The 12648-nt window shown below is 40.0% G+C and overlaps 1 protein-coding gene across 1 annotated transcript in view; it reads left to right on the forward strand.

Moving 5' to 3' along the window:
• Positions 1–12573, forward strand: part of LOC139822207 (uncharacterized) — a 59081-nt gene extending 46508 nt beyond the window's left edge. Inside the window, exon 2 of the mRNA XM_071793827.1 lies at positions 7455–12573. Coding sequence (XP_071649928.1) covers positions 7516–9687 — 2172 coding nt within the window. The 5' untranslated portion in view covers positions 7455–7515 and the 3' untranslated portion in view covers positions 9688–12573. The remainder of the gene's footprint in view (positions 1–7454) is intronic.
• Positions 12574–12648: the final 75 nt, after the last annotated feature.

Raw genomic sequence — 12648 nt, forward strand, 5'->3', positions numbered from 1 at the left:
ACAGATAATTCGCATAAGCTGCCAAGTACTTTTGGAATGCCTTAGTTAGAATGGAACGATAGTAAACTGGCTAAGTGATCTGAAAGATGCATCAATTTTTTTATATTTAATTTGTAACACTTTCGAAAATGTGTTCGTGTCGTGCGCGTGCAATCCGCTATTAGCCGTTAATTTCGCTTTTTGCAATAAGATAATTTCCATCCTAGCAAGATAAGGTGTATCCGTCACATGGCCAATCATGAGAGATACATTTTCCGGTAATTAATAAATGCGCAGCTAACTTCAATTTTACTGTTAAGAGAGCTGAATTTTAAAGTGACGATCGTAATAGCTGTCGATTAAGCTCACCGCATAATATCAAGTAAACAAGACATGATCATGAGAAATCGATTTAACGTTATCATGTGCCTTTGATGATCAATAATTTTACATTTCTATGCAGCATACGCCGTTATGTTGACACTTCAAAAAGTATCGTTATAACATTGCCACGTGCGAGTATCGTGTCAAGAAAGCCGAATGTACATAACATTAAGCAGAAATAAAAAATTTAATTTAATATAGCATAAAATAGAGTTAAATACAAATTTAACGTTTTATAATGATTATTTGATTTATTATTTTGGTTTATTATTTGGTATATTATTCGGTTAGTTATTTGCCTTAATATCCAAGGATATTATGGAGATTGTGAATTTGTTAATTTGAATACAGGCTGTTCATTGCGAGGAATTAAACGAAATATTAAATGCAAACAAAATTAATCGGGATCGTATACTATAAAAATGCGATTAAAGCGGAAACACTGTATTACGTGCGCAGCAAGGCTCGAGGTAGTATCAAAGAAAAGAAGTTTGCCGGTTTTCGATGAGGAATATTAAACGCCTCCTCGCGGTTGATTGGCCCGTTGCCTTTTTGCGAGCGGCAGATTTAGCGTATTGATATTCTGCCGCGATACACTTGACTTTTAATGCCACTTCTTCCTGGCTCTCTCGGCGTCTAATTGTTTACGGTAAGTGGGTTAAGCGGTCTTGCCCCCTTAATTGCGCTGAGCAGTTTCATAATTTTTTTTAAATTGAATCGGCTCCTTTAATTGCGCGCGAGAAACGACGACAGAGAAAGCTGTCGCCGCGGCGCGCCTGTTTTAAAAGGCTATCTTTTCGGCAAGGCTAGGCAGTGAAGCTAGCCATAAAACACTCCCGAAATATTTTTGCATGTATGACGCATCGACTACGAGCAAGATCTACTACGTTTTGGGTACGGTTTAAGTCATTTTATTTAGGCTGTAATATTCCACAAGAGACTTGAAGAACTTGATTCCCGGAAGAAATCTACATATAAAATCAGTGAAATAAAGTCTACAGGGTGTATACTAAGTAAGTACATAAAATTGAAGGAAATATTCCGTGGCTTATTTTAGGAAGAAAAAGTCCTAAACATATTCCCTAGCTGCTTCGTTTTCAAAATACAGAGTGTCAAAGTTGTGAAAAAAAAATGAAAATTTTGAAAATCTAGAAAACGTTTAAAGATATTTTACGTACATACGGTATTAAGAACCATTTTCTAGTACCAATAAAACACTTTTAGATCTACCAGGGGCGTGCGTCTTTGACACCTTGTATTTTGAAAACAAAGCTTAGGACATATGTTTATAAGATCTTTTCTTCCTAATATAAGCGATGGAATGTCCCCTTCAATGTTTTGTGCTTATTTAGAAAAGACCCTGTATATTAAATAAAATTTAAAAAATATATACAAATATAATACAGTATATATTTAAACAATATTATATACAAATTTTTTTATCAAATATATAAAGTGAGAGTAATTTAATATTAATTAACTTAGTTCTTCAATAATTCCCAGATCAATTATAAGCACTTAAAGTCAATTTTTTTTCACTAGATCATTATTTGTCATAATTTTATCTAATTTTTAATATATTACATGTCTTTATATAATTAAGTTTAAAATTGAAATTTGATTACCGTCCATTTGATAATCATTGAGAAATACTGTCACGTTCGTTTCACTTATATCATGCAATTTATTTCATATAATTATTATTATTAAAAAATGTTTACTTTTGTAAGAGCTTTCCATAAAAATCAAAACTTTCGGGATCAGATGTGTTTTGTACTGTATACAACGACCTAACAACTTACCTTTTCTCTTCTACCCGAATACAGTTTTATTACACAACGCGTTCCAATTTATTTGCAATTTATTCTCTTGGCGGAGCAAATACTCTATTAATACCCGTTTCGTGTCTTCCCTACTGAACCTGTTTGTTTCTCGACGAACACACCGTTACATCATAATTCTCGGACAGCATCACCGGTTTTCCAGCTACTTTTGTAGCCTGCAAACTCGCTCGTTCGCTCGCTAAGGATTTTATTGCTTCATTTGTTCGATATCATTTCACGAGAGTAGTACCCCCGACTTCCTCGCCGCGTTTCCATTCTTCGACATTTTTGCTGCGCCCCGCGCGCTTCGCCTCCGTCTTCTCGGTTTTGCAACCAGTTCACCGATATTCATTCGCGTTTTGCTCCGGCGCGGCGACATAAACGCCGGACTTGCAGCCTCTCATTAGAAGTTTCGCAAGGAGGATAATGCGCCTTCCTTTTATGTTTTTCACCATAGACTTTTCAAGTTAAAATTCTTTGCCGCACGATTAAAATTCAGAATTTGAAAACCGAAATGTTTTTATTACGCCTGTCGTGCATCACGCATCACGGTATACAGAACAAAAATTCTTGGAATTCTATATTTACCTACAGCGTTCTGAAAGTTAGTGATTCCAAATTATGCCTGAAAGTGTTAATTATGACACCGTTTCGAGACATTTCGCGACGTCGTCCTCAAACGTGGCGGTCGTTCGCCTCTAAATTCTTTGGATCCCTTATAAATTTTGAGAGAAAGACGCAAGTTTGCGAAACCGCGATTGTAGAATTTGCATATGGGAGTCATTCTGAAAGCAGAGAGAAAAAGAGGAAAACACGTGATATATGTTGAGAAATTATATCGGCCAAATGAAGCGGTAAAACGTGCATGGTCGCAGATGTATTATTACAGTATATAAAGGCGCTCATAAAATTTTTACCAATTTCTGGCTATACAGCGCGAGGAATTGCGCGTACGCGGTGGATGAAAAGACGATCGGGAAGGGGAAAGAGCAATGATGAGAAGAAGCGAAGTGCCTTCACGTTTTTTATCTCGCTCCGCTCACTCGAAGATTGACTCGCGCGTCTACCTTTTCTTTTTCTCTCGCGTCCGAAATTCGATCGATTGAACCCGGCCGGGTACCGATGGTCTCGAGTTCCCAGCACGAGAAGATCCTTGGCCTCTTTTACCGGGAAGTAGCAGGATATATTTCGTTACACACGAACAACCTCGCAAACGTAACTTAATTCGTTCGAAACTTGTACCGAAAAGGATTTTCTCTTGGAGCCTGCGGTTGATAAAAATTTATAGGCCGCATCAAAACAAAATCTCGATATCTAGATAAATTTTGTACATACAGGGTAAGGGGGACATTTTATTATAGACACAGGTCTTGTCTGATTGTAAGTGGAGATACCTCCAAGATTCCAAGGTAATTTTTGTTTTTTTAAATAAAAACCCCTATTTTTATTGTAGGTACTAATTAATTTGAACTTTGAACAACTTTCGTTTGAAACATTTTTTTATTTGCCTAATACTTTTTGAGATATTTGAGAAAAAATCGGTAAGTTTTTCAATATTTAACTTACGATATCTCGATAATTGCTTATCGGAGAGAAAAGTAGTACTTTTTGACTTGATTTAGTCTCAAGAATATGCTGTTACAATAGTGCTCCAATTTTTGTAAACACTTAAGTATGTAACTTATGTATGTTGTTACATAATCTCTATACAATAATATTCTATTTTCAAACACTGTCTCTCTCAAAACAGAGTAAGTTTTATTTTGAAATATTTTCTCGAAAAACAAATAGTTTGGGAGATAATTGCGTGAAAGATTAAAATAAGACATCTTGCATATATTTATTTTATCCTTACGGTTTTGGATAGACTTCCATAGGTATAATACAATGTTTTACACTGTTTTCTTTAACACATTTTTACTCTAAACAATTATTGTATCTTTATATAATTTTATATGATACTATTTTCGTTGTTCCAATTTGTATTTGAATGGTTCTGAAACTCTCGAGTAAGATAAAAGTTATTTTGCGTGGTGTGATGTCAGCGTGAAACCATGAAAAATCGTTCGATTGTCTGATAAAGGAAAGTAAATAAAAAAATTAGGAACGAACAATTGGTTGATCCAGGAAGGAAAGCGGCCCGTTGCCGGGCGTTGTCGGCGATCAAGAATTCGCAGAATCGGCGAAATCGTCGTGATCGGCCGGGCCTCATTAGCCCGCTCGATCGATCTTTCGCGCGTGGAGCGCGAGGGCCCGATCGGGTGTATCTGACCCCACACCCCTCAGTCCTCCCTTTCCGCCTTTTTCTTTGGAACAGTTGCGATATCATCGAACTTCACGATCCGATTTTCTTCGGGCGACGAGTTGCCCGCTGATCGTTCCCGGTTTCCTACTGTATGCCGATCTCGCGCGAGAGATCGAAACTAGATCGCATTGCACAAGACGCGCAATCGGGAGGGGAAAAAAAAGATCGCTGCGGGGAACAATTGCATTGTAGCCTTTCGTCGCTCTTGGAACCTACATTTCCCGGACTCCGGATTTCTCAGTCATCGACAATGTTCTTAAATTGTCTTGAAGGTTTCTGTGGGTTATAATTTAAACAATCATTGAATCATTGAGAAGATTTGAACAATGTGAGTAGAATCTTTTTAGATTAAGTAAGAATATAGTTGTCATTTTTATTAAATCAGAACCTTTAAACTTTTCTCATCATTTAATCATTTAACAAAGTTAAGGTTTCCGATTTCGTTTATTATACACCGTTGACCTAAAAGATGAAGATCTTAGGTATTATATTGTTTATTCGTCTTAATTAATACCGGTTATTGTAAATATCATCACATGCCTCAACGGTCGAATTTAGTTTAGACGCCCTCACGGAATGTAGGGAAGTCCAAGTTCGAATCCTGGAACCTGGCTGAGGTGATATTTTTCACAAAAAATCTTTACAGCGATTTTAAAGAGGAGGCTTATATATATACATATATTAGCATCAAAGTTACATCGGTTGAAAAAGGCCCAAAACTAATGGTCGAAACGTCGTGACAATTATTGTATATTATTATTAATAAAGATAGCCAGTTAGGTCGAGTAAAAAATTCTTATCGGTAATTTTTATTATTGAGCTCAGAATTATTCTTGATTCATTAAATGCAATGTTTGCAAATTTAATTAACCGCGGCGTCAACTACTCTTCGGGATATTTTCGAGTGGTATTCCCTGTTACTCTGTTCTCACTATCGTCGTCGTTTGTCAGCAATACGCGTTGCTTTCCTTGCGCGGTTTGCCCATTAACCGATAAACGAACACAACGGCGTCGCCAGGGGATGACCTAGATTTTCCAGAGTTTTCTCGCACGATCGTTTACCTCGGTACATCGGTAATGCGGGATCGTTTGGCGCACAGCTCGAAGAGCAGGACTCTCTCGCATGCTCTATGGCGTGGGAACGCACCGTGACCGTACACTATATTCGCTCTAGCACAGCTCGCGAGATCGAAACGGGAGGAGAGATTGAAAGAGACAGAGAGAAAGAGGGAAAGAGAGAGCGAGGAGAGGACGGCGCGCGTGTACGAAGCCGAGTGGTATGAGCAACGCTTGCTCGCTTGCTTGCGCAACTTCTTTTCCGCGCTCGCTTATCCTGCAACGGCGCGGCACAACGCACTGTACCAAATTAATACAGTGTGGCAGCGAGCCGCGCTCAGCTAAATGCCAACAACGCGAGCCGCGCGCAACAATTGATCGCAGCCGCCGCGCCGCGCCGCGCGCGCCGCTCTGCGCTCCCGGATGTCCGAGCGCCCGGCTGTCATTTCGCCAACCGGTTGCGGAACGTCGGGACTGCGCCATCAATCGTTAATTGCCGTCGTCCAAAAAAAAGGCTCAGACTCCTCGCTTCTAATCGAGAAACATAGAATTTGGCAATTCGTACCATTGTGCATTGGCTATGTTCAGTGGAAAAAGTAGCTCATTGAGAGCTCAATGATTCATTACGATTGGTTTTTACACTTATTGTTAGATCCAGCAAAGAACCAATCATATTAAAGAATCACTGAGCGCTCATTGAGCTGCTTTTTCTGCTGAACACAGTCATTGTTAGCTACCATTCGCACCGTTCAAAAAGCTGAGATTTTAAACAGAGCACTGGGAACATTACGATTTCATTGATACTAAATTCTATACAGAATCTAAATAGCTGAGGTTTCTATTGTTAGATTGGAGAACACGATATCATTGTTTGAAAAGCTGAAGTTTCAAAAAGAACGATAGAATTGTACTAACATTCGATTAAAATTGCAAATTGGAGAACATTATGATTGATATTATCAATACTACTAACCGCATACAAAAATTTTAAATTGAAGACTGATATTATTTAAATTATTATTTAAAGTTATTGTTTTAAAAAGTTATTTAAAAAGCGGATTTTTAATAAAAAAAGATTGGATAATGTTGCATTACGATATCACTGATATCGCACAACATTATTATGTTCTTTGTCAGATTCTTCTATAAGAACGAATACTAAATTAAATTTTCTCTTAGTCTCTTCTCTAATTTTGATTTGTTTGCGTGCGTGAATTTATGACGATGGTGTGTAACTAATTTTTTTAGCATAAAATATTTATATTAAAAGCCACGCCTTTCTCTTTACATTAACCTTTTATTGCCCTAGTTCAGCAAACAATAAATGTTAATGCTCTCGTTTGTATGTACGTGTATCATTGTATTAGTGCGGTGTTGTTTTTTCACATCAACAAGCAAATCATACTACGGATTGGAATTGAGATTGAATTGAAATTTAATCAATTATAATATAAAAAACAAATCTCAAATTTCATGAACTTTGCTTTGATATGAACGTTTGCCTCATACGAGGGTAATAAAGGGTTAAAAACTAGCAAAGTAGTTCAAATCACATATTAGAACCGTGTTAAAAATGTATGTAATACATTGCTTTTATATTGCTTGCTTCGTATCTTGCTTATATGTGGATCGGGTACCAAGAGAGGGAGAGAGATAGCATATCGGATTTTGATTGTTTGCGCAAGCGCGACACAACTACAACATAACCTACAAGTGACCTCTGAGTTGATAGAAATTGCCGATGCAATGCATCTCGTCCGATATTTGTGAGATCGAAAGAGCTATCGTCTGTACTGTAATGTTTTCGCCAGTTTTCGTCCTAGGCTAGCAATATAGGAGTATTACATATATAGTTCTTACATATACTTATTATTACTTATATGGTTAAAACCGTTTCTTTCTTTTAGGTAGTCTGTGGAACTCGAGAATGCGGTGGCGAATGGAACGGAATAGAGGGCGCTGCGTTTGATGAGGATACCGATTTTAAATCGACGGCATCGTCCAGCAAATTTCAACAAATTATCGACATCAACTAGAACGGGTACCAACGACAACGAGGACAACGAGCGCCGCTACATCATTTCCATGGACCTGACGGAGGCTTTCGCGCCAGGAGGTGGCGGCGAGGATCTGCCGAAGACAGACTTCTTCGATTTCGTAGTGTCGCCGCCGCCCCATTGCGCATCGGCCGATGGCGTCGTCTCCGATGAGGAGAGTTTCCTGCATCGCGGTGCCGGTGGCTGTCGCACTATGGGCGGTTATCTTCAGAGCCACGATGACCACGAGGGCTCGCACGGCAGTTCGCCCTTTATCAAAGAGACTAACAATAATACGCTGACGGCACTACCGCCCGTCTCAACCATTACCGGTTCATTGGGCCATCACCATCAACATCATCACGTGCATCATCAGGTGCGTTCGCAACATGGAAACGTTCAAACTGGCGAGACCACTGCCATGGACCAATCCGAGTGCGACTATTGGGGCCAGGAGGACGAGAGTAAGGAACAAACATGCAATATCCTTTTGGAGGATCTCAATAAATACTGTTGGTCCACAAACGCGCACACCAACGATAGCGTCATTCACCCAACCGGCGGTCCCAACGATCATCATCAGGCCGTTGGTTCAGGCCGCGCGGGTTGCACCGCCAACGACCGACAGAACACTGATGGTGCCATCTATACTCTGACGGTGCTGAACAACGAGGCAAACTCGATGGACGCGTTGGATTGTTGCAAAAGTCCAGCGCCTGCGTCCGGCGACTCTTGGTCTCTGCGACCCAATCTCGACCTAGACGCCATTCTGAGCATGGAGCCGTCCTCCGGTGAACAAGATCACGAACAAGCTAGCGGCGAGGTGCCTAGGAGTGTCAATGAAAGGTTTCATGGATCGGATGGCCGTGGTTTTACTGTGCCCTCGTCGCAATACGCTACCGACGATAGCGGATTCGTTGAAAGCAAAGAGTTGTGCGCGCGAGTGTCCTCGGCTAACTGTTCCGGCGACAACAATAACGACTGGAAACTGTCGGATCAGAATTTGCAAGAGGTAGCAGCCGCAGCAGCGGCTGCGGTCGCCGTTGGTGCCGGAGATTCCGCCGAAAGTCTTCTGAGAAGTGCTCTTCAGGGCAAACTATACACCGGACCAGCCCAGTCGGTTTCCTCGTCTTCGCCGTCCTCACAGACGTCCACCATCTCGATGCCGGTTTCGGGAACTGCGGGTCTATTGGTGTCCGATCAACAACAACAGCAGCAGCAGCAACAGCAGCAGCAACAGGAGGACTCCATGCAGGCTTGCACCGATGAGGATTTGCTGCTCTCGCAGTTGGACCAGACGACCTATCGACCGGGCGATTACGAGAAGCTTAAAAGCATCGCGAATGAAGTGGTGGAATCGTACTGCAGCCTCGAGCCGGTTTGTAACGTGTCGGCGACTACTACAGTGATGTATACATTAGATCCAGCAAGTGGGAGTCTAGGTACTATCACGTTACCGGCCGATCTGGGCCAGGTGAGCACTGTGACAGTAGTTACGGCTGCTCAGCAGGATGTTCTGCAACAACAATCAGCTCAACGAACCGACGTGGATCAGCAACAACAGCAACAACAGTCGGGTCAGCTGCAGCTGACTTCCGGCCGAGTAGGCGTCACTTCTAAGCCGCCGAAAAAGTACGTCAGACGCGCCAATCGCAACAGCAACAATGCCAATGGTGCCAGTAACGGCAGCGCCGGTACGGAGGCCAGCAACGCGAGTCAGCAACAAACCAGCGGTTCCGGTGGCTCGCCCGGTAGCGTTCAACGCAAGGAACGCTCTCTGCATTACTGCAGTATCTGCAGCAAGGGCTTCAAAGACAAGTACAGCGTGAATGTGCACATCCGGACGCACACCGGCGAGAAACCGTTTGCCTGCTCGCTCTGCGGCAAGAGCTTCCGGCAGAAGGCCCATCTAGCCAAGCACTATCAGACCCACGTGACTCAGAAGCCTGCGAGTATCCAGCAGACCGCTTCCGGGAGCGGCGGAAACAACGGAAACACCAGTCCGACGGCGGAGGCTAACGCGACCTCCGCGTCCCCCGTCATCGCCAGCAGGTCCCAGGTCGCTGTAGACCCGACGGGAACTGCCTGCAGTCCCCCCAGTTAGTTCGCAGAACACAGACGCGGCCACAACGTCAGGCGCAGATACACGTCGTCCACGATTTCTTTTTTATTCTTCTGGGAAAAGATGGCGGCCGAACCTGGTCTCCGCTTTCTTCTTATTCTCCATTTTTTTATATGAATATGATTTTCTTTCCATGATGGAAAGGCGAGCGAGCTTGCGAGAAAGAGCGAACCATGACGAACGCATTAGATAGCCGTATCGTGTACAGGGTGTCTAGAAACAAACTCATGTACTCTTGCAAAGTTAATTTCTTGAGAAATTATTTGATACAGTTCGAAATACATCTAACTTAAGTCACTCAAGTCGGACTTCAATTATATTTAATTAGTAATAACCTGATTAAATTATTTATTTGCTTAAATTGGTGTTTAGATTGACGTAATTGAGTGTATTTAATTATTACAACCTAATTTACCGAATTTTTCGAGTTGTTTTAATTAAATTTCAAACAGTTACTTAAATTAGTTTTAAAATTAACTTATCCCTTAATTGATCCCTAAATCAGGTTGAATTTGAATTGTTACGTTGCAAAAAATAATTTGTGATTTATACGAAATATTCTGTGGAAATATTCTGTGACATCCTGTATGTTAACGAGAAGCGCGCCGATTGAATTTTACATGGCGAATCTACGCGACCGAAGAGTTGTTAATTAAAAAGTTAATTAAGAACGTCGAACTTTGCGAGATTATCTATCCTAACGGTGGCAATTCTGTCGCCGGGTTTTTGTATTAATTATTAATTAATTATGGACGGCTAAGAGGAGCTAATCACTCCCCTTATACTAACATGACATCCGTGAAATTGTTGTTCCTACGATCATTCAATTACCATTAATGACAATAATGACAGATACAATGACAACAGCGACGACAACGATGAGGACAGAACGACTAATGTTTATAGGCTAATTGACGATTTATTATATTTAATAGCCACGAGATATTAACGTTAAAGATGTTAAAATAAATTTTTTATATACCTATGTATAATTATGTACATGATGTTCCAAAACTACCGGATCTTCTTAAAACTTTTTCGACACACAACGGAAGAACAACTTTTCTTTAATAAAAATGTTACAAAAAAATCATTATTTATCATACCAATTCTTAATATTGCATGCTTTTATAATTTACCTGCAAATTAAAATTTTATGGTAAAAAAATTCACTTAAAATTAACTAACAAGATTCAAAAATTGCAGATGCTTCAACATTTTTGTTAAAGAAAAATCAATTCCAAATCGGCCGAAGGATTAACAAAAAAAACATTTCGTAGTTTTGAAACGCCCCGTGTACACAGAGAGTAGATTTAGGCATTAACTTAGAATGATAAGTGCAGAGTATCGAAAGGAAGACCTTTTAATAAGTAATTAGTAGCATGAGCTGTGATTTAGGTACATACTCAACGAGCGGTTTAGAGCGAAGCGAACTTAACAAGATGCGTAAGTGCTAGTTTCTCATTGGTACTCCTTTTTTTTTAACTTTCTTTTCTCGCGAAAGCGCAGCTGAAAAAGGGACCAACCGTGAGACAACGATTATTTTCGGTCATTTTGAACGTTTTTTATCGAACGTTTGCTACGAATGCCGCAGTATCGCCGTAATCGTTTGCCGTAAGAATCGCGTTTGCTCCTTTAGTCCTTTCTTGCCTAATTTATTCGCGAAATAAATAAAATCCTCCACAAAAGCATTTTTACCTTAAACTTAATGTTATAATAATATTACGTGTGTGATAATATGATATTATAATATTGTTGATGTATATATATTACAATTATATATACACTATTTTATTGATATTGTAATATTAATATTATACGAATACTTTGTTGTTCAGGCGGGTGCCCTACTTACCATAAGTCTGAATAATAACGCTAGAATTCATCGTTTTATTACGTAAGTCTTTTTACCAGACATCAATTTTATTCCGTCTTTTTATTTCCTTAGTTGAGATTTTCAAGATGAATACAAATAGTTTTTCCAGAGTTTCGATAGTGTTCACTAACTCTTCAAAGTCAAACTTTTTTGTGGAAAAATATGTCGTACAATACAACTTCAATTTTAAAATACAATACAATGATATTGAATAATGATTATATATACTTACTTAATAAAATTATTAAATATGAAGATTTAGAGTAAAAATTACTGTTGATTCACATCAATGAAACTGACGATTAAATTAGTTTAGTATAATTAAATATTAACAAAACAAAGATAATCATTAACAAAGCAATTTATGCGCTCCGTAAAAATTAATAGTCTGAATCATCGAAAGTTTTTGAAAAAAAATCGTCCGTGAAGAGTTATGTCCGTAAATGCTAAAACTGCTCTTTAATGATAGCCAATACACATCATGATATTCACTGCCGTCGTTATCAGCGTTAAACTTGGGTCTTCGATAAAAAAGAAATAAATAATCAGTGAAGTAATTAAGGTTAATTAACTGGGGGCCACTGACTCTAATAACGCAATTGACGCGATTCTTTCGGCTACGATCGTAAAAACTGCGATAGCATACTAATCACAATACAATATACTCATTTCGGCGAGTGCGACGCCCGAGAAACGTGCGAGCAAGCAATCCTTGCGAGCACCCTGTAGACGCGTGCTACATTTTCCGGGGGCCCGCGACCCCGTAGCAACGTCATGGAAGTCAATTAGAGTTTCCGAAGGACCGCCTCGGGCGCGAGGCCATATCGCGAGAGGTTCGCCTGGATAATTACACGTTGCGTCGATATTGCATTACGTGCAGCTGTGTGAAGTTGGCCCCCCCACTACTGAAAATTCAATAATAACTATAACCATTCGTTTGGTGGTCGTTTGGTGGTGTTTGGTAGTCCATTCCCGACGTTTGGTAGTCAAAGCTGTAACTAATAATGCGAAAAAAAGACATATGCGCGTGAAGTTAGCCCCCCCCTCTTGTAAAACTCGGCTTTCCA

The sequence above is a fragment of the Temnothorax longispinosus genome, chromosome 11 (genome assembly GCF_030848805.1).
Source record: "Temnothorax longispinosus isolate EJ_2023e chromosome 11, Tlon_JGU_v1, whole genome shotgun sequence".
NCBI classification, from domain to species: domain Eukaryota; kingdom Metazoa; phylum Arthropoda; class Insecta; order Hymenoptera; family Formicidae; genus Temnothorax; species Temnothorax longispinosus.